The sequence below is a fragment of the Prionailurus bengalensis genome, chromosome X, assembly GCF_016509475.1.
Source record: "Prionailurus bengalensis isolate Pbe53 chromosome X, Fcat_Pben_1.1_paternal_pri, whole genome shotgun sequence".
Lineage (NCBI taxonomy): Eukaryota > Metazoa > Chordata > Mammalia > Carnivora > Felidae > Prionailurus > Prionailurus bengalensis.
This window is the reverse complement of record NC_057361.1, coordinates 51,266,619-51,294,540: the sequence shown is the minus strand read 5'-3', so window position 1 is coordinate 51,294,540 and position 27,922 is coordinate 51,266,619. Positions and strand designations below refer to the sequence as shown.

The 27,922-nt window shown below is 37.6% G+C and overlaps 1 protein-coding gene across 5 annotated transcripts in view; it reads left to right on the top strand.

Moving 5' to 3' along the window:
- ARHGEF9 (Cdc42 guanine nucleotide exchange factor 9) overlaps window positions 1-27,922 on the top strand; it is a 195,939-nt gene that overhangs the window by 89,133 nt on the left and 78,884 nt on the right. For all 5 annotated transcript variants that reach the window (XM_043571349.1, XM_043571345.1, XM_043571347.1 and 2 more), the window contains one exon: window positions 9,797-9,988. In XM_043571349.1, coding sequence (XP_043427284.1) covers window positions 9,797-9,988 — 192 coding nt within the window. The remainder of the gene's footprint in view (window positions 1-9,796; window positions 9,989-27,922) is intronic.

The following is a 27,922-nucleotide window of genomic DNA, read 5'->3' as shown; positions in this document are numbered from 1 at the left end:
TGCAGGTATCTTTAGGTCTAAAATGAGTCACTTATAAGAAGCATATAGATGAGTATTGCTTTCTTATCCATTCTGATACCCGATGTATTTTGATTGGAGCATTTAGTCCATTGACATTTAGAGTTAGTACTGAAAACTGTGAATTTTATGCCATTGTGTTGCCTGTAGACTTTTATTTTCAGGTTATGTTCCCTAGTCCTTTCTAGTCTTTGTTGCCTTTGGTCTTTGTTTTGTCTTTCCTCCACTCAAAGATTCCCCCTTAAAGTTTCTTGCAAGGCTGGTTTAGTGGTCATGAACTCCTTTAGTTTCTGTTTGTATGGGAAACTCTTATCTCTCCTTCTATTTTGAATGATAGCCTTACTGGACAAAGAAGGCTATCTTGACTGCATATTTTTCTGATTCAGCATATTGAATGTATCCTGCCACTCCTTTCTGGCCTGCCAAGTCTCTGTGGATAGGTCTGCTGCAAACCTGATCTGTCTTTCATTATAGGTTAAGGACTTTTTTTCCTTTGCCACTTTCATAATTCTTTCCTTGTCTGTGTGTTTTGTGAATTTGACTATGATATGCCTTGGTGATTGTCAATTTTTGTTTACTCTAATGGGAGTTTTGTGTGCTTCTTGGATTTTGATGGCTCTGTCCTTCCCCAGATTAGGAAAATTTTCAGCTATAATTTGCTCTCATTAACCTTCTTCCCCCTTTTCTCTCTCTTCATCTTCTGGGAATCCTATTATTCAGATGTTATTCCTTGTTAATAAGTCACTGAGTTCTCTGAGTCTTGTATTGTGATCTTTGCCTTTGTTTCCATCCTTTTTTTCTGCTTCATTTTTCTCCATTATTTTTTCTTGTATATCACTGATTCACTGTTGTGCTTTGTACATCCTTGCTGCTGTGGCATCCAATTGAGATTGTATCTCAGTTATAGCATTTTTAATTTCATCCTGACAAGATTTTTCTTCTCTTATCTCCACAGAAAGGGATTCTATGCTTTTTCAACCCCAGCTAGTATTCTTATTAATGTAGCTCTAAATTGTATTTCAGATATCTTTCTTATATCTGTTTTAAGCCCCTGGCTGTCATTTCTTCCTGTTCTTTCTTTTGAGGTAAATTCCTTTGTTTTGTCATTTGGGCAAAAGAAAAATTTAATAAATAAAAAATAAAAATAAAAAAAATAAAAAACAAAACAATCAAATAAAGGAAGCTAGATCCTGGGTGTGTTTTGGTCTGCTTGTTGAAAGACACTTGATAGAATAGAGGAAAAAGGGAAATAAAAGTAGGAAAATAAAAATAAAGGTAAGAAAAAATTTAAAAATTAAAATTTTATATAATAGAATAACATGAAATAAAGAAAGTGAAATAGAATAAAAAATAAAAATAATATAGTGAAAAATAATTTATTTTTTTAATTAAAAAAAGAAAATAAAATTTTCTCTTCTCTTTCTGTATCCAAGAAAAAGAAAGAAAAAAAAATTAAACGAGGACAGAAGGGAAGCAAAAGAAAAAAAGTGAACTAATTAATAAACCAGCAAACAGAATGAAACCCAAATAAGGTTACATCCCATTTCCCCTAGAACTCAAATCATGAAGCTCTTTATACACTAAACAGGATGAGGGACTTATGCTGGTATTCTAGGGGATGTGCTTGGAGGCACAGTTGGGTGGGGATTGGAGTAAGGTCTCCATTCTCCACTAGCTGGTGCCACTTAGCCTTACTGGGGTGGATCAGTGTGGCACATGTGTGTGTGCTGGGAGAGGTGGAAATGTCTTCACCCAGCTCTCTAGTCTCAGGAACAGGAACTTCGAGCTCTCACCGTCCTGTGAACAAGCGCTCCTCCTTTGTCTCAAGCCTCTGTCAACTCCCTGCCTCTATCCTGTCCATGTCCAAACTGTCTGCCTGCCAGGTGGCACCTCCTAGAGTTTTATCTCAGATGAATTGTGTTTCAAAACCCCACACTTCAGAGGCCCCTGTGTCTTGGACCCATGCTCTGGGGGAGGGTCTTGCTGAGCAATGGCTGGGGCTGGCTTGCCCCGGAAAATGTTAGTGTGATTGCACAGTGATAGACGTTCAGAGATCATGGAAAATCACAACAGACAGCTGGCACCAGGTTTTGCCACACTCTGGTGTCTTTGTCCCAATACCAGCAAACATGGCTGCTCTCTGGGGTTCCCTGGAACCTTGGCCTGTTCAGAGGCATATGGCTTCTACCAAATGCACTCCAAGCAGGGGAACCACTTCTCCCTCTCTGGCACATGGACCCCTCAGACCCCACTGCCTGCTCCTGGGGATTCACCCTACTTACTCACCAGAGCACTGAGTTCCAGAACTTCAGACTCTGTGCTCCACTGTTTATAGAATCCTAATGGTATTGAAACCCTCTCCTTTCTTCCCATCAGTGATTTTGGGGAACAGATTTCTTGTTCAATCCCCTGTGTTTTCACCTTTTTCTTTCTCTCCAGCTACTTTCGAGGAGTGTTTTTCCTGCACTCTCCCAATGCACTGCACTCTCCCCCTTTCTCTGTCCTCTCCCCACAAAAACAGCTCCCTACCCTCCATGGCTTTTCTCTCCCCCAGTTCACCTCTCTGCACCATGTACCTGTCAAGTTCTGTGGCTCAAGTTACGCAGATTGTTGTGTTAATCCTCAGATCAACTCCCTAGGCATGTAAAATCTTTTGGTGCTAATCTAGCTGCATTTCAGGGATGAGACAGGCTGAGGGGCTCCATGCTGCTCCGCCATCTTCCCCAAACCCGCCTAACTTTTTATTTTTTATAGTTGCCATGTGACAAAAATTTACCATTTTAAAGGGTACAATTTAGTGGATTTTACTACAGTTGACTTAACACAGATTTAAACAGTGTGGGTCCACTTATACATGGATTTTTTGATAAATATAATATAGTACTATAAATGTATTTTCTTTATGATTTTCTTAACATTTTTTCTCTCGCTCACTTAATTATAGGAGTGCGGTATATAATACATATACAATATATATATTAATCTACTGTTATTGGTAAGGATTCTGGTCAATAGTAGGCTATTAATAGTTAAGTTTTGGAGTCAAAAGTTATACACAGATTTTTGACTGTGTGGGAAGTTGGCGCCACTAACATCTGCATTGTTCAAGGGTCACCTGGGCATTAATTGTGCAACAATCACTACTATCTATTCTAGAACATTTTCATCACTCCTCAAAGGTAACCCTGCAACCATTAGCAGTCATTCTCCATTCTCCCACTTCCCCTAGTCCTGGAAACCACTAATCTGTTTTGTGTCTTTTGGGATTTCATATAAATGGTGTATAATATGTGGTTATTTGTGTGTCTGGCTTCCTTTGCTTAGCATGGTCTCCTTGAGGTTCATTCATATTGTATTTTATTCCTTTGTATTGCTAAATAGTATTCTATTTTGTGTTTGTGTATGTGTGTGTTCACATACATACCACATTTATCTATTTATCAGTTGAACTTCTGCATTGTTTTCACATTTTGGCTATTATGAGTAATGCTGCTATGAATATATGTATACCAGTTTTTCTGTGAACTTATATTTTCAGTATTCTTGAGTATATACATAGGAGAGGAACTACTATGTTAAATTATGTGGAAACTATAATTTAACTTTTGGAGAAATTGCCAAATTGTTTTCCACAGTAGTTTTACCAATTTACACTCCTATCAACAGTGTATGAAGGTTCTAATTTCTCCATATCCTCATCACACATGTTATTATCCATTTTTTTATTATAGCCATTCTATTGGGTGTGAAGTGATATCTCATTGTGATTTTGATTTGTATTTCCCTGACAGCTAATGGTGTTGAGTGTCTTTACATGTATTTATTGGCCATTTATATATATCTTCGTTGGAAAAATGTTCAGATGCATTGCCCATTTTGAAGTGGTATTTGCCATTTTATTCTTCAGTTCTATATATTCTGGATACTAGGTCCTTATCAGGTATAGTATATTCAAATATTTTCTTCCATTCTATGCATTGTTTCACTTTCTTGATGCTATCATTTGCAAACCAAAAGTTTTTAATTTGGAGGAAGTCTATTTTTTTTCATTTATGTAAAAAACTACTGCATAATCCACAGTCACAAATATTTGCTTCTGTGTTGTTTGACATGTTTTATAATTTTAGCTTTTACATTTAGGCCTTTAATCCATTTTGAGTTAGTTTTCACATATTGTGTGAGGTATGGGTCCAGGTTTATTCTTTTGCATGTGGATATCCAGTTGCCCAGCACCATTTGTTGAAAGGACTATACCCTCCCCTTTTGAATTGTCTTGATACCTTTGAAAAAAATATCGGTTTAGCATAAATGTTGGGTATAGTTCTTTTTTAAGTTTATTTATTTGAGAGAGAGTGTGTGCACAAGTTTGGGAGGGGAAGAGAGAGAGAGTGAAGGCGAGAGAGAAGCCCAAGCAGGCTTTGTGTTTTCAGTGCAGAGCCTAACGTGGGGTCCAATCTCATGAGCCGTGAGATCATGACCTGAGCTGAAACCAAGAATCAGATGCTTAGCCTACTGAGCCACCCAAGCGCCCCTAGGTATATTTCTGTACTCTAACCTATTTCATTGATCTTTATATCTATTCTTGTGACAGTACCACTCTCTCTTGGTTACTAGAGGCTTATAGTAAGTTTTGGAATCAGGAAGTGTGAGTCTTTCAACATTGTTCTTCTTTTTCAAAATTGTTTTGGTTATTCTGTGTTTTTAAATTTCCATATGAAATTTAGAATAAGCTTGTCAATTTCTGCCAAGAAGCAAGCTGAGAGTTATGATAGGGATTGTGTTGAATCTGAATCAACTTGCAGAATATTACCATCTTAACAATATTAAATCTTCCAATCCATGAACACGAGATATCTTTTTATTTAGTTAGATCTTCTTGACTTACTTTCAACAATGTTTTGCAGTGCTCAGTGCACAAATCTTGCACTTCTTTTGTGAAATGTATTCCTGAGGATTTTGTTCTTTCTGATGCCTCTTAAATTGGGTTGTTTTCTTAATTTCATTTTCAAAAATACATTTGGCCTTTGCGTATTGATCTTGTATCATGCAAAATTGCTGAATTAATTTATTAGTGTATATGTGTATATATATAAAATCATGTCATATATGAATAGTTTTGATTTTTCTTTCTAATCTGAATGCTTTTTGTCTCCAGTTGTTCAAGCCTTCAGTAAAAATGTTGCATAGAGGTGATGTTTGTTCATGACTGTAGGATGAAAATGTTCAGTCTTTCACCATTAAGTATATTAACTATGGGTGGTCCATAAATTTCTATCAGCTGATTGAGAAAGTTTCTTCTCTGAAAGGGTGTTGGACTTTCCCAAATGTTTTTTCTCTGTCTATTGACATGATTGTGTATTTTTCAAACCTTTATTCCATTAATATGGTGTATTACATTGACTGAGTTTCATATGTTGAACGAACCTTGCATTCCTGGGATTAATCCCATCTGATAAAGTGGATTAAATACACACACACACACACACACACACACACACACACACACATTACTGGATTTGGTCTGCAAGTATTTTGTTGAGAGTTTCTGCATTTCTATTTTTGAAAGTTAATGAAACATTAGTGTTAATTATTTTTAAATGTTTTGTAGACTTCACCAGTGATGCCATCTCATACTGATTTTTTTCCCATGTAAGAAGTTTTTAATTAGTAAACCAATCTCTTTGCTTCTCATAGGCCTATTCAGATTTTCTATTTTTTATCATTCTAGGAATTTATTTCGTCAGGCTATATAATTTGTTGGCGTACAGTTGTTCATAGTGTTCCCTTTAATAATTTTTTTAAAAAAATTCTGTTATATTGGCAGTAATATTTCCTCTTTTATTCCTGATTTTAATAATTTGAGTCTTCTCTTTTTTTCTCTATTTTAACTTTTTAAAAAGCTAATGTGTTCTTGTATCAATTATGTAATTAAAAAATAAAACAATGGAAAATACATATAAAATAGAAAGGCATATCAAAATGGGGGTCTGGGTAAGTTGGTAACTCCCTGGCAGTCATTTCTCCTCTATGGACCTAGGTTTCTTCATCAGAAAGTTATTATATTGGTTCCTTGTTGCTGAAGTGGTTGAAAGTCTCTGTACTTTCAGATTATTTACATGATCAAATGTGGGATTAAAGAACATAGTTGGGAGTATTTGTGGGTAGAAAGTAGACCAATTTTGGAGAATCCCGGTATTCCTGAAGGACATAGTAGAGAAGCTAAGTATCGAAATGCACATTGAAGCTGAGTTATGGTAATATTTGAATTCCAGGGTGAGAGATTTGAACTTGGTAACAGGGAACTACTGAGGATTTTGGGGTGTGAGAGTAGATAATCAAAGTGATATTCAAAGAAATTGGTCTGGTAATGGTATATGGGAGGGATTAGAGCTGGAAGATAACCCAGAGAAGTCATCTAGGGAATGGGGGTCATGACAGTGGGAATGGAAAAAAAAAAGAGATGAGAACCAGAGATATTCTCTGATTTGGAAAGCACTCCCTGGAATGGCTAAGGGGGCAGGAGAGGGAGGAGTTAGCTGTCTTGTTCACTCTGTGTCTCTCATAATTAGTGGTGAGGCACAGAATAGGTCCAAAATATATTTATTTGTTAAATTGAATTGCATTAACCCAGCTTTGCTTAGAGTTCAATGAAGGCTGAAGAAAATAGTCTTCAAGTACTCTGAGAGGACTTCCAGGAAAGCCTTCCAAGTTGCTAGCCTCTAGACACTCTTTATTCACACCCCACTCCTGCAAATATAATGTACTCCTTCCCTCTGGAACTGTTCCAGAGAGTCATCTAATTCCAGCCATCCAAAATCCAACATTTTGAATGGGCTTGTCTTAAACTCCTGAGAAGAAAAGAAATGTTTTTCTTTTTAATCTCTTAAAGGCCTGCCTATGGTAACCTTTTTGTTTTGCTGTGTTTTAATTTAAATTTTACTTAGTTAAAATACAGTGCAATATTGGTTTCAGAGTAGAATTCAGTTATTCATCACTTACATACAACATCCAGTGCTCATCACACATGCCCTCCTTAATACCCATCACACATCTAGCCCATCTCCCACCCACCTCCCTCCATCAATCCTCAGTTTGTTCTCTATCATGAACAGTTTCTTGTGGTTTGTTTCCTTCTCTCCTCTTTCCCCCAGGCCCCTTCCCATATGTACATCTGTTTTGTTTCTTAAATTCCACATATGAGTGAAATCATACGGTGTTTATCTTTCCCTGACTGACTTATTTCACTTGGCATAATACATTCTAGCTCCATCCATGTCGTTGCAAATGGCAAGATTTCATTTTTTTGATGGCTAAGTAATATTCTATTGTGTGTGTGTGTGTGTATATATATATATATATATATATATATATATATATATATACCACGCCTTCTTTATCCATTCATCAGTTGATGGATATTTGGGCTCTCTCCATAGTTTGGCTATTGTTGATAATGCTGCTATAAACATTGTGGTGCATGTACCCCTTCAAATCTGTATTTTTGCATCCTTAAGGTAAATATCTAATAGTGCAATTGCTGGGTCTTAAGGTAGTTCTATTTTTAGCTTTTTGAGGAACCTCCATACTGTTCTCCAGAGTGGTTACACCAGTTTGCTTTTCCACCAACAATGTAAGAGAGTTCCCCTTTCTATGCATCCTCACCAACACCTGTTGTTTCTTTTGTTGTTAATTTTAGCCATTCTGACAGGTGTGAGGTTGTATCTCATTCTGGGAAAAGGAAAACAAAACTGAAGGTATAATATTTCTAGATTTCAAGCTATATTACAAAGCTGTAGTCATCAAGACAATGTGGTACTGGCACAAAAACAGACATAGACCAATGGAACAGAATAGAAAACCCAGAAATGGACCCACAATTATATCGTCAACTAATCTTTGACAAAGCAGGAAAGAATATCCTATGGTACCATTTTTTATAGCAAAACTTAGCTTGCTTTGTGGGAATCTGGGAAAAGCTAGTGAATTATTATAGGATGAAGCTTTTATTGTTTCAAAGAGATGACATCATGTATATGATGTGCTTACTTCAATGCCTTAGAATCACCTTTTTTAACAGATCTGTTCCTTGACCAATCATCCCTCATCATTTCCTATTGATTGTATGAAAGGGAAGCTATCAGCATATTGAGGACACAAAGTTGACCTTTGGAAGCTGGAAAGATATTTCCAATAGAACATTTGTAGAGGGTGATAAGTTCTGAATAGAGATACATTTTTGCACATGTGGCTGTGTATGCAAAGTGCGTTAAAAGAAGTCAGCCCTAGTTTGGCCTGTGGAAAATAGGTAGATTATATGCTTGTGACATCTCTAGGCTTTCTGGGTGGTAACCATGCTCCTCATCCTCTGTGAGGCAAAAAGAGAGGGGAGAATACACAGAGTTGAAAAGTAACTACTGTTCCTGTAGCTCCATCCCAAAGCCTCTGTCCTCCTACGGCCACTCACTAATAGGGCCTTTCTGGTGGCAAAAATAATAATGCATCTAAATTTCTTGATCTCAGCTTCTTGAGGCAGGAAAGTGGTAAAAGCTGGGGGGTTATGGAGGGCAAAGATAGATTGTTGATTAAAGCTGTTGAGACAACTGACAAGCTCTTTGGTTAATTCCCCTGGCAGATTTTACCACCATTCCTAGGGTCCCACCCTTCCTTTTTTCCTTGATACCCTGACTTTCCTCCTTCCTAGGAATGGAGTAAAATGAGTCATCTTCCTGATTTAAGTTGTCATCTCAGATCTCACTCAGCCTCCCGAAAGGAGGCTGTCTCACTCAGCCTCCCGAAAGGAGGTTTTTCTGCATCCCTTTGCCTTCATGTGTTGGAATGGGTAGTTTCAATGTCTACCAACTGTACCTATTTATGATGATTCTGATAATTCTCATCTCACCTTGGCCCAATACCTTCCTTAATCTTTTCCTGTTTTCCTTAGAGTCAGAGGTGTAAAGATGCTAGCACAGTGGTTAAGAGCACAGGCTCTGAAAGTCAGATCACCTGGTTCCTGTCCCAGCTCTTCTGCTTTACTAACTGTGTGACTTGGGACAAATTACTTAACTTTTTTGAGCCTCTGTCTCCTCTTCTGTGAAATAGAGGTAATAATGGTACATGCCTAGCAGGACTGAGTAATACAATTCATTGAAAACTGTTAGTATAGTAGTTGCTGTATAGTTAGTGCTCAATCAATAGCTATTGCTATTATGTGTGTGGGGACATTTAGTCATTTCCACTCTAAGAACTTTATATACTCAAGGCATGTCATATTTTAATTATTATTTGTGCATCTTTTGATATAAATCAACACTGAAGGTCCTGTTTTCAAAATGCCCACTCCAGTATCCAAATTTGGTCTCCATGATCATAGGTGTTGTGTTTGATCCAGATGTGGCACAGGCCTAACCATGTCTGGCTTAGTCTTTTTATCCAGCTGTGCTGCCTAGATATGCTCAAGCGTGAATTAGTTATATTTTCCACAACTCCTTTCTCCTCTGAAACCTTAGATAAGAAGCCTCTCAGAGATGACTTTTCCTTCTTCAAAGTTCTATCCTTCTGCATCCTCCATTTTACAGATAGGTCATCAGAGGCCTAGAGAGGATTAAACTTATGGATAGGGCCTGGAAGTCACCCTAAAGCCAAGCTTGACATTCAGTTTACAGGGGCCTCTTGTCAAATGGTCTCTGAATACTTGAAGAATTTAGTTTATCATTTTTCTACTTGATTGGAAACTTTTCAAAGAAGGAAACTATTATTCTTCTTCTGCCTGCTTCCACAGCTCTGGGTGAACCAGGAGGATGGGGTAGAGGAAGGGCCCAGTGATGTGCAGAATGGGCACCTGGACCCCAACTCAGACTGCCTTTGTCTGGGCCGGCCACTACAGAACCGGGACCAGATGCGAGCCAATGTCATCAATGAGATCATGAGCACCGAACGTCATTACATCAAGCACCTCAAGGACATTTGTGAGGTAGGCCCAGCTATGATAGTTTATGTGGGGGCACCCAGGGTGTAATAGAGGGCATTTTCATGAAGAACCAACAACTCTGCTGAGCTTTAACCTGTGACAGTCCCAAGATGTTGGAAAGAGCAGCTGGACTGGCCTCTTATATTCTGTTCAATGGGTAAAACAGGTCCCTTGGAGTTTCTCAGTCCCTATCTCAGTTTCTCTCTTTCTCTGTCTACCTAACATTCATCTTTTATCTTCATATTCCTTATTTCTCTATCTCTCCCTGCCTCCCTCACTTGATCTTCCCTTCCCTGAATCTCTATCCCTATCCTGTTGGCTTCTAATTTGGTTGTTGCCACCCCATGGAAAGGCCTGACTGCATTAATTAAAGCAAAACATGTCTCCCTCCAACTCAGTGGTTTACAAACTTGAATGTGCACTAGAGTCCCTGGAGAAACCTGTTAGACATGCAGATTCCAGTCCCCTCCATCTCTTCAAAGTTGTGAATTCTCACTCTGGATAAACCAAAGCATCTCCTTCACTTGAAGAACACTGGTTTTGAGTTATGTCAGAAGAGTTTATGGGGAGGAATCTACAGGAGATAAAGGCTGAGTGGACAATTCTCAGCTCTTTCAATATGCCCCTTTTCCCCCAGGAGCTATGGCTCCACATTCCTTAACTCTATCCCTTCCATCTTTGTGATCTGAGTAAGGATTAGAGCCCTTTTCCTAACACTCCCTTGATGTCATGAGACAAGATGGAATTTTGAAAGGGCATTTTACTAAACACTTTGAGAATACCAATGGGAAATGGAGGAAAGAATGTTTTAAAAAAAGGTTTCTCTCTCTCTCTCTCTCTCTCTCTCACACACACACACACACACACACACACACACACACAAAATAGCATTCTGCTTGACCCAGGGAAAACTCTATTTTGAATATGCTTATCCCCTTCCTTCTAGGTAAAGAGTCAGGTCCTACTTTCTGTCCCCAAAGCCCTGTTGAGTGAGCCCAGGGCCCACTTGGAATCAATAGTACAGCTTTAAAAAAAATTAAGTTTATTTAACTTTGAGAGAGAGAGAGAGAGAGAGAGAGAGAGAGAGGGAGAAGGAGTGGGGGAGGGGCAGAGAGGTAGGAGATACAGAATCCGAAGCAGACTTCAGGTTCTGAGCTGTCAGCACAAAGCCTGATGCAGGGTTCGAACCCATAAACGGTGAGATCATGACCTCAGCCAAAGTTGGCTGCTTAACCAACTGAGCCACCCAGGTACCCCTCAATAGTACAGCTTTAACATTTTTTAATGTTCTTATTTCTTTAGAATACTGTTGCCCAGTAGAACTTCCTATAGTGATGAAATATATCTGCATTCTCCAATGCAGTAGCCACTATCCAGCCATCTGTGGCTATTGAGTAGTTGAGATGTGGCTAGTATGATTGAGAAATGGGATTTTACATTTTATTAAATTTTAATTTAAATAGACACATGTGACTAAATGACACCTACATTGGACAGTGCAGATCTAGAAAGATCAAGGCCAAGGAATATGGGCCTTAATTTCCTTTACCTCAACTCATTTTTTTTATCCCTTCTAGGAATGTTAAAGTTTATCCAGTATAGTGGAACAAACAAGGGCTCTGGGGACATGGAATGCTGGCTTTCACATCCTGATTTAACCACTTAGACACCCTATAACCATGAAGTTGCCCCTTAACTTCTCTGACTTTTGATTTTTCTGATTTGTCCAGTGGGCTTCATTATGCCAACCTCTTAAGTTTATTGATAAAACTAAGTAAACATAATGTAATTATTTGTAAAAAGGTAGTTTTACTTTCTTTTCCTTCCCTTTTCATCTATTCTCCCATCCATCCGTGTCTCTCTTTTGTAGTTTTCTCTCCCCCTACCTCCATAAAAATAGCTGAAAAAATACCCTCTGAAATGTGCTCTGTGTCGTTGGGCATGAAACCACTGTCATTCATTCAGCAAACGCATTGTAGAGTTCTGCTCCATGCCAGCCTTAGACATGGCTCCTACTTTCAAAGTTTTCTTCCCTAGACTAGTATCTGTATTACCTGGGAGCTTGTTAGAAATGCAGTATTTTTAGCTCCACTCGAGGCCTACCAAGTATGATTCTGCACTTTAACAAGACTCCCATTTGACTTACATTATATATTAAAGTCTGAGGAGCACTGCTATAAAATGATAGCTGTCTTATACTGTCAAAGAGTCTATAATATAAGTACAATGTGTTCTTTACCTGGTAGCTGAGTGATGCTATCAAGATCTAAGTTGGGTCATATCTCTCTTCCTCTCAAAACCATCTGATGGCTGACCATTTCTCCCTGAGTAAAAGCCAATTTCTTATTATTATTTACAAAGTCCTATGTGATAAACCTATTGTTACCTCTGTGACTTGATCTCCTTTATCTTTCCCACCTTCTGTCACTGCTCCGGGCACACTGACCTCTTGCTGTTCCTAAAAAACTATCTTGCATGCCCCCCTTGCGAGATTTTGCACTGGCTTTTCCCTCTGCCTGGAGCACTCCTTCCCCAGATATCTTCATAGCTTCATTCCTCACCTCCTTCAAGTCTTTACTCAAATATCACCTTCTCCTTGAGATCATCCCTGACCTTTCTATTTAAAATTATAACCTTGCACTATCTCTCCCTCTTTCCTGCTTTATTTTCCTCTATTGTACTTATTGCTATCTGACATATTATATATTTGCTTATATGATTTCTTTATTGTTCTTCTCCCCTGCTAGAATGTAGATTCCATGAGGGGCAAGTGTTTTTACCTGTTGATTTACTATATATTGCCAATACCTAGCACGGTGTCTGGCACATGGTACATGCTCAATAAATATTGTTGAAAGTAGGAATTAAATACAAGTGCTCACGTGCATGTATTACTTTGGCAAAATACATTCACATCTTATGCCACTTGATTTTCAGACAGGGCAGAGGTTGTTACTGTTATTCCTATTTTCTAGATCAAAAGACTTGAGTCTCTAAGAGACAAAATTACTTTCTCTGAGTTCTCAGGCGCTGGCTCATTGAGAGTCATTTAGTTTTAGAAGGATCTTCTGTTCTCAACTCCAAAACATCTTGGCCTCTTCTTACAGGGCACAAGCTCAGGACAGCAATAGAAGTATTCATCTATCTAGAGGAGGGAGTGCTATGTTCCTGCTTTGAGGACTTGCCCAATCCAGCCAAACCAAGTAAAGCTTTATCATTGATAAATATGGAACCAGCATATTACCAACAAAAGCTTTACTTGGTTTGGCTGGATTGGGCCTCTAACTTTGGCTCAGGTCATGATCTCATAATTTGTGGGTTCAAGCCCCACATTGGACTCTGTGCTGACAGCTCAGAGTCTGGAGCCTGCTTCGGATTCTGTATCTCTGTCTCTCTGCCCCTCCCCCACTCCTGTTCTGTGATCTGCTGGTTCCATATTTATCGATTATTCTTGGTGCTGAAGTTAAGGGTTTAAGTGTGAAGTATTTCTTTGTCCCACACTGCAACCACAGTGTTAGAAGGTTTAACTAGAGCAAAAGAAGGATGGAGAAATCTGTGTCTAGGTGAACCCGAAGACAGTATTTTAGCCCAGGATTGTGTCACCACTAAACCAAAAGCTGTAAGTAACAATATGGTTTATCATAGAGAATACCAGACTCAGAATCAGGATACCCAGGTTCAGGACCCACCTTGGTCTCTGACTGGCTGGGGAATCTCAGGTGAATGTTTTCCATCATGGGCCTTGTTCCTCAACTCTAAAATGAGAAGATTGGAAGAGTTGTTCTTTAAGTGCTTAATTTCTGGGTTTCTGTACAATCTTAAGAAAGCTAAAGAAAGCTGTTGTAGTGATCCAGGTTACTTTTATATTGTCTGCTGCTTTCTCCTTGGTACCTGTGAAAACATGTCTTACTCAGGCATTACTGTGTTATCATAATGACTGTGTTCACATGGCGTAATCTACTCTTTCTGTAAATTAAGGGAAATCTCTAAATAATTCCCACTCTTGAGCTTTTGAAGAGGAAATGGGAGACACTACATTCAGTATAAAAAAGGCCACTATCTATTAGAAAATACACACATATATTTGTATATATTTACTGTATATAATGTATAGTAATGTATGTGGCACTGATGATTAAACATATATAATATATTATAATCTTATATAAAAATATGTAATACATATAATAATATGTATATTATGTATATTATTATGTATATTTGCTCCTGGGAACAGAAGATGCTTTACAAACATTTAAGTTACAATACCCTTATTTTACAAATAAGAAGGTAGGAAATAAAGTATTTTTTTAAATCAAAGTCATTCAGTGAGGCCAGTGAGATAAAAGATCTTTTTTAATGAGTTCTTTGTAGAAGATGACATTTTTCTTTCTAAATCCAGAAAGTGGGATAAAATAGCTTGGTTCAGTCTTAGGTCACTTTGAACAATGATTGATGGTATTGCCTCCCGTAACCTTAGAATTCACAGTATAATAAGGGAAACTGAGACAACAGGGTAAAGAAAGCTAAAGATGCCTTATAAAGTTGCCTTGTGTGCCTCTTTAAAGGAAGATAATCTCAGTTAACTCATATTTGTGAAATAAATTCTGCTCTCAAATGCCTCCAGAGAAACTGGACTAGCTTTCCTCAATCATTTGCATTAGTGTCTCATATCCTTCACCATTAAGAAATTCTTCCTTAGGTCTAGTTGCGTTTATCATGTTATTTCCATTTGATATGCTTAAGCCTGGGATTTCCAAACTTTTTGCCCATTTCACTTTTCCTTTCTGTGAATTGCCTATCCTCATGCTTTCCAGTTGTCTTTACATTTCCATGTACACATAGCAAATGATAACACATTGTAAAATGGTAATATTTGTATAGCATACTAAGGTATAAGGATGAGGCAGCTCAGCAGCTTGAAGTGACCATCTCAGGGCTTTCTAGCTTCCCTACACCTTACCTGTTCACCTTGAATCACCTGGATACTCTAGGCCCTGTTCCTATCCTTATCCATTCTCCTATAGTTTCTTATGTATTAATTAATTCATTTATTTTTGCTGATTTAGAGTAGTTCCTTGTATATTCCAGATATTAATCCCTTGTCAATTTTCCACGTTGCAATACCTTCTTCCTGTGATCCTCTTCTTTTTTAATTGTTTTCTTTAATTTGAAGAAAGGATACCTTGGACAAAAAAGGGGAAAAAACAAACACCAATATAAACATTCTGCTTCTAGTTTAGGTTTATCATCACTAGCATGAAAAGAGCTAGTCATTTTGTAGTTATTCAACATATATTTATTGAGCAGCAACTATATTCCAGGTACTGTTAAACTCTGGGATACTGCTATGGACAGGAAGACAACCATGATCATAATCCCCTAATTTTCTTAAAATTATTTTTAAAGTGTGCCTGGGTGGCTCAGTCGGTTAAGCAGCCAACTTCGGCTCAGGTCATGATCTCGTGGTCCATGAGTTTGAGCCCTGCGTCGGGCTCTGTGCTGACAGCCCAGAGCCTGGAGCCTGTTTTGGATTCTGTGTCTCCCTCTCTCTGACCCTCCCCTATTCATGCTCTGTCTCTCTCTGTCTCAAAAATAAATAAACGTTAAAAAAATACAAAAATATTTTTAAGATGTTTATCAACTCCCCTGTCAGGCCTAAGGTTTCCACACAAAACAATATATGAAATCTATATTAAGTCAGAGCTGAAAGGGGCCCTGGAAATTTTTCTGATATATGTATTTTAGAGATGGAGACACTGAGGGCCAGACTTATGCAAGTCTTTCCTAGGGAATTTCCCAAAACGTAGGTGATTCATAGGCTCTTCAGTCTATTTTATTTCCCTGCAGTCTTTGGGATCTTCCCTGGAGATAATGGCTATGATTTGTATCCCATATCAAGCTAATTTTAGCTCAATGCGCTAGATCTAGACTTCTAGATCAACCCTGTGGGCTTAAGAACAGAGTGAAATAGGTAGGCAACTTCTCTTTGACTGTTACCATGGCAATGCCAGGACTAATTTATGCCAATAGTGATTGATTTAAAAATCTCCCATAGTATTCTTAACTACTGTGTGGTCTGCCTTCTCAGAGGCTCTCACATATGGCTTCTGTTGAATCAGTTCACACTACTGCCATATCACCCTTTTCTCTCCTACCATTCAATGGGGAAGCATCTGTCAGCATGTTGAAGCATGCTTGACAGTAAGAGCCACAGACCTCTTTGCTTCTTCTGCCTTGTGTTGTTTTTCAGGCTGCTGTATACCCTGCCAACTCCCCTTTGACTCTGTATTATTTTCTCCATTTTCTTCTGAAAACAGGACTCACAACTGAACTCTGCTCTCCTGCCGTGGTGTAACACCTTCCTGTTACTTCTCTCATTCTATCCTCTCAATTTGTTTTTTTTTTCCTCCAACATAAACTGACATTAGGTTTTTTACAGTCACATTCCACTGCCAACCCATCTTAATCTATGCGCCCTCAAAAAATGAGTGAATGAGAAGAAATAAGTGTTGATTGACCCCTAAGCCAAGCATTTTTTTCACCATTTCTGTGGAAAACTAATATAGTCACCAGGTCAGCCAAAGGAAGAGGATGAAAAATAAAAGCAAGACTCCAGGGACTAGTGATCTCTCCTGGTGTTTCTCCTCTCAGAAGCCTAGGTAGTTGTGTTGGGTAGTGGCTAAATGTGACATTTTGGGGTTCTCTTACTACCCCCATATTCTTATGTCCTATTTCTTATTTCCTTGATAAGGGCAGTTTCTATTTGGAATCCCATCGGAAAGCCATGTGTCTTAAATAGGACTGATGATTTTTAGAAAACATTGGTTTCTCCCTCTTTCCTTGATAATACTGTTCTCAAGGTAGGCTTCTTGAGATTGTATTCTTTACATTTTCTCACAAAGACTTTTTTCTCCAGTTTTATGCAAAAGACAAGACCATTAGAGGAAGACTGAAAATAGGAAAAATAAAATCAGAATTCACCGAATAGAACTGTTTGAATTTTTGTATAATTGCTTGAAAAATCTGTATGTATATATATGTATACATGCATACATATATATATGTATACATACATACATATATATATACATGTATATATATGTATATATATATGTATATATATATTTGTGTATATATATATTACACATATTTTATATATATATACATTGTATATATATACATGTATATATATGTATATATATATTTGTGTATATATATATTACACATATTTTATATATATATATAAAATATGTGTAATATATATATATGCACAAATATATATATGTATGTATACATATGTATATACTTATACATATATGTCTAAATACATGTATGTATTTACAGAGCTATAATTATGGTGACATATCATTTGTTTCTACTTTTTAATGTTATTTCATAAACACTACTTCATGTTTAGAGACAGGTTTTTTTTGTTTTTATTTAAATTATGGTTAGTTAACATACAGTGTAATATGAGTTTCAGGTACATAATATATTGATTCAACACTTCCATACACCACCTGTGATGACCTGGTGTCATCACGAGTGCATTCCTTAATCTGCGTCACCCATTTAGCCCATCCCCCCACCCACCACCCTTCTAGTAATCATCAGTTTGTTCTCTATAATTAAAAGTCTGTTTCTTGGCTTGCCTTTTTTCCCCTTGGCTCATGTTTTGTTTCTTAGATTCCACATATGAGTGAAATCATATCTTTAACTGTCTTTCTCTGACTGACTTATTTCACATAACATAACACTGTCTAGCTCCATCCACATCATTACAAATGGCAAGATTTCATTCCTTTTTTTTAAGCTTATGTATTATTTTTGAGAAATAGAGCAAGTGGGAGAGAGGCAGAGAGAGAGGGAGAGTGCAGACCCCAATGCAGGGCTCGAGCCCACAAACCATGAGATCATGACCTGAGCAGAAGTTGGACGCTTAACTGACTGAGCCACCCAGATGTCGCAAGATTTCATTATTTTTGGTGGCTGAGTAATATTCTAGTGTGTGTGTGTGTGTGTGTGCACGCACACACAGTGTATCTGTATGTATTCATCAGTCAATGGACACTTGGGCTGCTTACATAGTTTGGCTATTCTAGATAATGCTGCAATAAACATTGGGGTGCATATATGACTTCAAATAAGTATCTTTGTATTTTTTGGGTAAATACCTATTAGTTCATTTGCTGAATTGTAGGGTAGCTCTATTTTTAACTTTTTTGAGGAAGCTCCATACTATTCTCTAGAGTGGCATGCTCCAGTTTGCATTCCCACCAAAGTGCAAGATGGTTCCTCTTTCTCTACATTCTTGCCAACACCTGCTGTTTCTTGTGTTGTTGATTTTACCCATTCTTTAAGGTATGCGGTGATATCTCGTTATAGTTTTTTTTAAATTTTTTAAATTTTTATTTTTTGAGAGAGAGAGAGAGAGAGAGACAGAGACAAAGTGTGAGGAGGGGAGGGACAGAGAGAGAGGGAGACCCAGAATCCGAAGCAGGCTCCAGGCTCTGTGATGTCAGCACAGAGCCCAATGCAGGGCTCAAACCCATAACTGCAAGATCATGACCTAAGCTGAATTTGAATGCCTAAGTGACTGAGCCACCCAGGTGCCCCTCATTGTAGTTTTGATTTGTATTTCCTGATACTAATGTTGAGCATCTTTTCATATGTCTGTTGTCCATCTGTATTTCTTCTTGGAAAAATGTCTATTCATGTTGTCTGCCCATTTCTTTTCTTTTTTTTAAGAGAGAGAAAAAAGTGCATATGCAAGGTATGGGGGAGAGTGGGAGAGAGGCAGAGGAAGAGAGAGAAAGAGAACCTTAAGAAGGCCCCACGCTGAGCATGGAGCCCAACGCAGGTCTTGATCCCACTACCCTGGGATCATGACTTGAGCCAAAATTGGCAGTCAGATGCTCAACCGAGTGAGCCACCCAGGCACCCCATCTTCTGCCCATTTCTTAACTGGATTATTTGGTTTTGGGGGTGTTGATTACTATAAGTTCTTTATATATTTTGGATACTAATCCTTTATCAGATATGTCATTTGCAATTATCTTCTCCCATTCTGTAGGTTTCCTTTTAGTTTTGTTGGTTGTTTCCCTTGCTATGCAGAAGATTTTTATTTTGAGGAAGTCCCAATAGCTGAAATTTGCTTTTCTTTGCCTTGCCTCAGGAGACATATCTGAGAGAAGTTGCTACTGCTGATGTCAAAGACGTTACTGCCTGTATTCTCTTCTAGGATTTTGATGGTTTCAATTCCCACAGTTATATCTTTAGTCCATTTTTTATTTATTTTTGTGTGTGGTGTATGTAAGGGTCTAGTTTCATTCTTTTGCATAATACTGTCCAGTTTTCCCAACATCACTTGTTGAAGAGACTATCTTTCCCATTGGATATTCCTTCTCGGTTTGTTGAAGATTAATTGACCATATAGATGTGGGTTCATTTCTGGGTTTTCTATTCTGTTCCATTTGTCCATGTGTCTTTTCTTTTACCATACTGTCTTGATGACTACAGGTTTTTAATACAGCTTGAAGTCCAGAATTATGATGACTACAGCTTTTTTTTTTTTCAAAATTGCTTTGGCTATTTGTGGTCTTTTGTAGTTCCATACAAATTTTAGGATTGTTTGTTCTAGCTCTGTGAAAAATGCTTTTGGTATATTGATAGGGATTGCATTAAATGTGTAAATTGCTTTGGGTAGTAGAGACATTTTAACACTATTTGTTCTTCTAATCTGTGAGCATGGAATGTCTTTCCATATCTTTGTGTCATCTTCAGTTTCTTTCACTGGTGTTTTATAGTTTTCAGAGGACAGGTCTTTCACCTCTTTGGTTAGGTTTAATCCTAGGTATGTTATTGTTTTTAGTGCAATTATAATTGGCATTGATTCCTTCATTTCTCTTTCTGCTGTTTCACTATTGGTATGTAGAAATGCAACAGATTTCTCTATGTTCATTTTGTATCTTGCAACTTTACTGAATTTGTTTATCAGTTCTAACAATTTTTTGGTGGAATTTTAGGGTGTTCTATATAGAGTATGATGTCTTCTGCAAATAGTGAAAGTTTGATTTCTTCCTTGCCAATTTGGATGCATTTAATTTCCTTTTGTTGTCTGATTGGTGTGGCTAGGGCTTCTAGTAGTGTGTTAAATAACAGTGGTGAGAGTGGACGTCAATGTCTTACACCTGACCATGGAGGAAAAGCTCTTAGCTTTTCCGCATGTAGGATGATATTAGCTGTGGGTTTTTCATATATGGCCTCTATTATGTTGTGGTATGTTCCCTCTACTCCTACTTTGTTGAGTGATTTTAAGCATGAATTGATGTTATACTTTGTTAAATGCTTTTTCTGAATCTATTGAATGATCATATGTTTCTTATCCTTAATTTTATTAATATGTTTCTTATCCTTAATTTTATTAATTAATAATTAATTTATTAATTATCATGTTGATTGATTTGTGAATATTGAACCACGCTTGCAACCCAGAAATAAATCCCAATTGAATGTGGTGAATGAATTTTTTAAAGTTTTGTTGGATTTAGTTTGTTATTATTTTGTTGAGAAATTTTGAATCCAGGTTCGTCAGGGATATTGGCCTGTGTTCTCTTTTTACTGGAGTCTTTATCTGGTTTTGTAATCGGAGTGATGTTGACCTCATAGAATGAATTTGGAATTTTCTTTCCTTTTCTATTTTTTGGAATAGTTGAGAAGAATAGATATTAACTCTTCTTTAAATTTTTTTTTCAACGTTTATTTATTTTTGGGACAGAGAGAGACAGAGCATGAACGGGGGAGGGGCAGAGAGAGAGGGAGACACAGAATCAGAAACAGGCTCCAGGCTCTGAGCCAGTTATTAACTCTTCTTTAAATGTATGGTAGAATTCCACTGGGAAGTCATCTGGTCCTCAGCTTTTGTTTCTTGGGATTTTTTTTTATTACTGATTCAAATTATTTCCTGGTTATTAGTCTGTTCAAGTTTTTGTTTCTTCCTGTTTAAGTTTTGGTAGTCTATATGTTTCTGAACATCAATTTCTCAAATTCAAATTCAAATTCAAATTCAAATCAAATTCATCAATTTCTCCCAGGTTGTCCAATTTGTTGGCATATGGTTTTACATACTATTCTCTTATAATTGTTTATATTTCTGTGGTTTTTGTTGTTATTTCTACTCTCTCATTTGTGATTTCATTTATTTGGGTTTTTCCTCTTTTGTTTCCAGTAAGTCTGACTAGAGGTTTATCAATTTTATTAATTTTTTCAAAGAGCCACCTCCTGGTTTCATTGATCTGTTTTTTTTTTTGATGCTATATAGTTATTTTCTGATATAAATTTTATTATTTCCTTTACTCTGCTGAGTTTAGGCTTTGTTTACTGTCCTTTTTCTAGCTCCTTTAGGTGTAAGGTTAGGTTGTTTATTTCAGATTTTTATTTCTTCTTAAGGTAGATATGTATTGCTATAAACTTCCCTCTTAAGATCACTTTTGCTGCATCCCAAAGATTTTGGACCATTGTGTTTTCATTTTCATTTGTTTCCATGCATTTTTAAAATTTCTTTTTTGATTTCCTAGTTGACCCATTCATTATTTATTAACATGTTGTTTAACCTCTATGTATTTGTGGTCTTTCAAAATGTTTTCTTGTGTTTGACTTCTAGTTTCATTGCATTGTGGTCAGAAAGATGACTTAGATCTTCTACGATTTGTTGAGGTTTGTTTTGTTGGTTAATATGCGATCTATTCCAGAGAATGTTCCGTGTGCACCTGAAAAGAATGTGTAGTCTGCTCTTTGAGGATGCAATGTTCTGATTATATTTGTTAAATCCATCTGTTTCACTGTGTCATTCATCCATTGTTTCCGTGTTCATTGCTGTTTAGATAATCTGTCCAGTGATGTAAGTAGGGTGTTAAAGTCCCCTACTATTATTGTGTTATTATCAATTAGTTTCTGTATGTTTGTTATTAATTGTTTTATATATTTGGATTCTTCCATATTGAGTACATAAATATTTACAATTATTATATCTTCTCATTGGATTATCCTATTTATTATTATATGGTGCCCTTCTTCATCTCTTGTTACAGTGTCTGTTTTAATTCTAGTTTGTACAATATAATGATTGCTACTGTGACTTTCTTTTTATATCCATTTGTGTGATAAATGTTTCTCCATCCCCTCACTTTCAATCTACAGGTGTCTTTAGGTCTAAAACAAGCCTCTTGTAGGCAGCATATAGATGGGTCTTATGTTTTTTTATCCATCCTGGCACCCTATGTCTTTTTTTAATTCAAATTTTCATTAACACACAGTACAATATTGGTTTCATAACTATAATTTAGTGATACTTTACTTACATACAATATCCAGTGCTCATCACAAGTACAACCTTAATACCCATCACCTATCTAGCCCATCTCCTGCCCACCTCCTTCCATCAACATTCAGTTTGTTCTCTATCACTAAGAGTCTCTTGTGGTTTGTTTCCCTTTCTTCTCTTTTTCCTCTCCCTTCCCATATGTTCATCTGTTTAGTTTCTTAAATTCCACATAGAGTGAAATCCTATGGTGTTTTTTGGACTGACTTACTTCACTTAGTAGCATAATACATTCCAGCACCATCCACATTGTTGCCAATGGCAAGATTTTATTATTTTTGATGGCTGAAATATATATATATATGTATATATATATATATACAGGTAAAGTCAGCCATGGTGTGTGTGTGTGTGTGTGTGTGTGTGTGTGTGTATATATATATATATATATAGTATATATACCATATACCACATATATATATATACACACATGTATGTATATATATACACATTATATGTATATATTATATATATATATATTAGTCATCCATGGTGTGTGTATATATATATATATATAGCATATATACCATATACCACCATTTATATATACTATATATATATATACACACACACACATATATACATATATATATACATACACACACACACACACACACATATATATATATATATATATATATAATCGTACATCTTCTCTATGCATTCATTGGTCAATAGGTATTTGGGCTCTCTCAATTGTTTGGCTATTGTACTGTTGATAGTTCTATGTCTTTTTTGTTTGTTTATTTATTTATTTTAGACAGAAAACAAGCAGGGGTGGGCCAGAGAGAGGGAGAAAGAGAATCCCAAGCAGGCAGCATGCTGTCAATGCAGAGCCCAATGTGGAGCTTGGTCTCACGGACCGTGAGATCATGACCTGAGCCAAAATCTAGAGTTGATGCTTGACTGACTGAGCCACCCAGGCACCTCAGAAAATGCTATGTGTTTTGATTGGAGTATTTAGTCCACTTACAAAATAATTTTGGTATATATGTATTTATTAATTGCCATTTTATTACTTGTTTTGTCATTGTTTCTGGATATTCTTTCTCATCCTTTCTTGTCTTTGTCACTTTTCGTCTGTCCTTTGCACTCAAAGAGTCCCCTTAATATTTCTTGCAGGGATGGTTTACTGGTCAGGAACTCCTTTAGTTTTTGTTTGTTCGGGAAGGTCTTTATCTCTCCTTCTATTCTGAATGCTAGCCTTGCTGGAAAGAGTATTCTTGGGTACAGACTTCCTCATTCAGCATGTACTGTATCATGCCACCCCCATCTGGCTTGCCAAAGTTCTTTTGACAGATATCCACCTAGCCTTATTGGTCTTCCCTTGTAAGTTCTTTTGTCTTGCTGCTTTTAAGAATTTTTCCTTATCAGTATATTTTGCAAATTTAATTACAATATGTCATGGTGTTGACCTGCTTTTGTTGATTTTGTTGGGAGTTCTCAGTGCTCCTCTATCTGAATGTCTGTTTCCTTCCCTAGGTTAGGTACATTTTTAGCTATTATTTGCTCAAATAAATTTTATTCCCCCATTTCTCTGTCTTCTGGAACTCCTATAATACAGATGTTATACTGTTTGATGGTGTCACTGAGTTCCCTGTGTATTCTCCTGTAGCATAATTCTTTCTTTCTTTTGTTCAGCTTCATTATTTTCCATTATTTTGTCTTCCGTATCACTAATTAATTCCTCTGCATTTCCAGCCTGCTGTTCATCACATCAAATCTGTGTCTAATCTCAGTTATTGGATTTTTCATTTCTGACAGATTGCTTTTTAAATATTTTATCTCTGCAGTAAGTGTCTCCCTAAAGTCTTCCATTCTTTTCTTAAGCCCAGTGAGTATCCTTATGATAGTTGCTTTAAATTCTCCATCAGTCATGTTACTTGTATCTGTTTCACTTAGATCTCTGTCCATGGACTTCTCCTACTCTCTCATTTGGGATAAATTTCACTGTCATGGTATTTTATCTAAGTCTCTGTCTGATTCTCTGGGTTAGAGGAGCTAGATATGTTTACTGCTCCTGAAAATAATGATTTCAAGACATGTAGGGGCTTGGTGCTTCAGTGAGTGTCTCTGGTGTGTGCTTCATGCCCTCTGCTGTTGTCTTCTTTAAATATTTTTATTTATTTTTGAGAGAGATACAGAGAACAAGGGGGGAGGGGCAGAGAGAGACAGGGAGACACAGAATCAGAAGCAGGCTCCAGGCTCTGAGCTGTCAGCACAAAGCCCGACGTGAGGCTTGATCTCATGAACTGCGAGATCATGACCTGGGCTGAAGTCGGGTGTGTAACTGACTGAGCCACCCAGGTGCCCCTGTTGTCTTTTGACTATTCTATCTCTCAGGCCAGTCATCTGCAGAGGCTCTCCTTGCCTGCTTTGGACAGTGTTTAGTCCTTGGCTTCAATGTGGCTAGTTTTAACTAGGTGTTCTCTGGTCTGCTTGTGAAACGATACCTGATACTACTTGCATGAGTACTGAGGCACTACAGAACTTTCTGGTTGGGAGACATGGTGTGATCAGGGATTTGTTCTGGTCTTCTGGGGGAGGGGCCTGCTGCACTGGGACTGAGGCAAGTTTGACTGAAAAAGAACATCCCTCCAGAGCACGGGAGTATGGAACTTAGTGTAAGCAACTTAGGCAGCCAGTATCTGCACTGGGCTGCTTCTGGAAAGTGGCTGTTTGTTTATGCTGAGGGTCAGAGGAGGGAAATGTGTCCTTTGTTCCCAGAAAGGCAACTCCATGGAAGCTGCCTCTCAGAGAGGAACACAGAGAAGAGCCAATAATCTTCCTGTGTGCCCCAGGTATTTTCCAGATAGTTTCCATGCTGTCTGTCTCTGGGTTTTTGCCTGCTTTCTCTCCAGGAGTAGGACAGTGCCCTCCTGGCTCTATCCCAGCCATGTTTGCTGGCCTTTAAAACTCCAGGGTTTAAATGTCTTATGCCCATTTCTTAACTGGATTATTTGTTTTTTAAGTGTTGAGCTTGATAATTTTTTATAGATTGTGGATATTAACTCTTTATCAGATATTTCATTTGCAAATATCTTCTCCCATTCCAAAGAATACCTTATAGTTTTGTTGATTATTTCCTTTGCTGTGCACAAGCTTTTTATATTGAATAGACATTTTTTTTCAAAGAAGTCATCCAGATGACACATGAAAAGATGCTCAACATCAGTCTTCATCAGGGAAATACAAATCAAAACCACGATGAGATACCACCTCACAAATGTCAGAATGGCTAAAATTAACAACACAGAAAACAACAGATAGTGGCAAGGATGTGGAGAAAGGGGAACCCTCTTCTACTGTTATTGAGAATCCAAACTAGTGCAGCCACTCTGGAAAATAGTATGTAGGTTGCTCAAGAAGTTAAAAATAGCACTACGCTATGACCTAGCAATTGCACTGCTAGGTATTTACCTAACGGATACAAAAATACTTATTTGAAGGGGCACATGCACCCTGATGTTTATAGCAGCATTACCAACAATAGTCAAAGTATGAAAAGAGCCCAAGTATCCATCGACTGACAAATGTATAAAGATTAAGTGGTATGTATATGCAATCGAATATTACTCAGCCATCAAATAGAATGAGATCTTGCCTTTTGCAACAATGTGAATGGAGTGTATTATGATAAGCAAAATAAGTCAGTCAGAGAAAGACAAATGCCATATGATTATACTCATATGTGGAATTAAAGAAACAAAATAGATGAATGCAGGGGAAGGGAAAGTGAGAGAGAGAGGGAAACAAACCATAAGAGACACATAAGAATGGAGAACAAACTCAGGGTTGTTGGTGGGATATGTGTGGGTGGATGGATAAATGGGTGATGGGCATTAAGGAGGGCATTAGTTATGATGAGAACTGGGTGTTACATGTAAGTGATAAATCACTAAATTCTACTCCTGTAACTAATATTACACTGTATGTTAATTAACTAGAATGTAAATAAAAATTTGAAAAAGAAACAGACCCAAAAACTACAACACAAAATAAAACTCCAGGCTTTGGTCTGGGCAGGGTTTTGTGCTCGTCTTCTGCAAGAGGGGCCTGCTTCACTGAGACTGAGGCAAGTTTGACCAAGAAGGGTGGTCCCACCGGAGCACAGGGGTGTGAGACTCGGTGTAATCAAGTTAGGCAGCCAGTGTCAGTTCCTTGTTGCCTCTGGCAGGTGGCACTGCATTTATGCTGAGTTGCAGAGGAGTGAAATGGTGCCAGCCAGCTCCTTTCTTCCTGGAAAAGGTGTCTCAGTGAATTCTGCCTCTCAGAGAAGCTCCAAGAAGAGGGGATAATCTCCCCACTGTGTGCCCCAGGTACTCTTCAAATCACTGTTTCCATGCCTTCTGCCCTGAGTTGTTTGTTTGCCTCCCTTCTCTCCAGGAGCAGGGCAGTGCTCTCCAGGCTCTATCCTAGCCAAGCCTGCTGACCTTTAAAACTCCAGGCCTTTAGTCCCAGTGGTCGCAAGAACTCACAAAACTCAGCCCCTCTCATTCTCCAAGCCAATGTCTTTGAGGAAACATTCTCCTTGTGCATTCTCCTGTGTGCTCTACTCTCTCTCACCTTTCTCTGCAACCATGGCTCCCTCCCCTCCACAGCACCTGCAGTCTGGTTTTCCCCTAAACCATGTCTCCATATTTTCTACTTTCTTTGATGTGGCCTCTTCTTTCCCTTTAGTTGTGGAGTTTGTTTTGTCAGTCTTCAGATTGATTTCTGGGCGTATTTAGGATGATTTGATAATTATCTAGTTGTGTTCATGGGATGAGAGGAGCCTATGTTCCTCCTACTCTGCCACCATCTTCCCTCTCCTTTTTAGCCAGGCTTCCAATCATATTTAATAGCTATATGATATTCCATCAAGCTAAATGCATCAAAACATGTTTATATCTAACATTCACTTTTTAAAAATTTATTTAAATTCAAGTTAGTTAACATACAGTGTAATATTGGTTTCAGGAGTAGAACCCAGTGATTCAGCACTTACATATAACATCCAGTCTCATCCCAACAAGTGCCCTACTTAATGCCCATAATCCATTTAGTCCATCCCCCCACCTTCCTCCCCTCCAGCAACCCTCAGTTTGTTCTCTTATTGACTCTCTGTAAGAGTCTCTTATGCTTTGCCTCCTTCTCTGTTTTTTATCTTTTTTCCCTTCCCTTTCCTTATGTTCATCTGTTGTGTTTCTTAAATTCCACATATATGTGAAATAATATGATATTTGTCTTTCTCTGACTTATTTCACTTAACATAATACACTCTAGTTCCATCCATGTCATTGAAAATGGAAAAAAAAATCATTCCTTTTGATTGCCAATATGCAATCAATTGCATTACTAGGTATTTATCCAAAGGATACAAAAATGCTGATTCGAAGGGGCACATACACCCCAATGTTTATAGCAGTGCTATTGACAATATCCAAATTATGGAAAGAACCCAAATGTCCATCAACTGATAAATAGATAAAGAAGATGTGGTATATATACACTTTTAAGAAAAACAAGTTGACAAAACACTCTAGGGTTTCACCATCCTATGGGCAGTTACATTT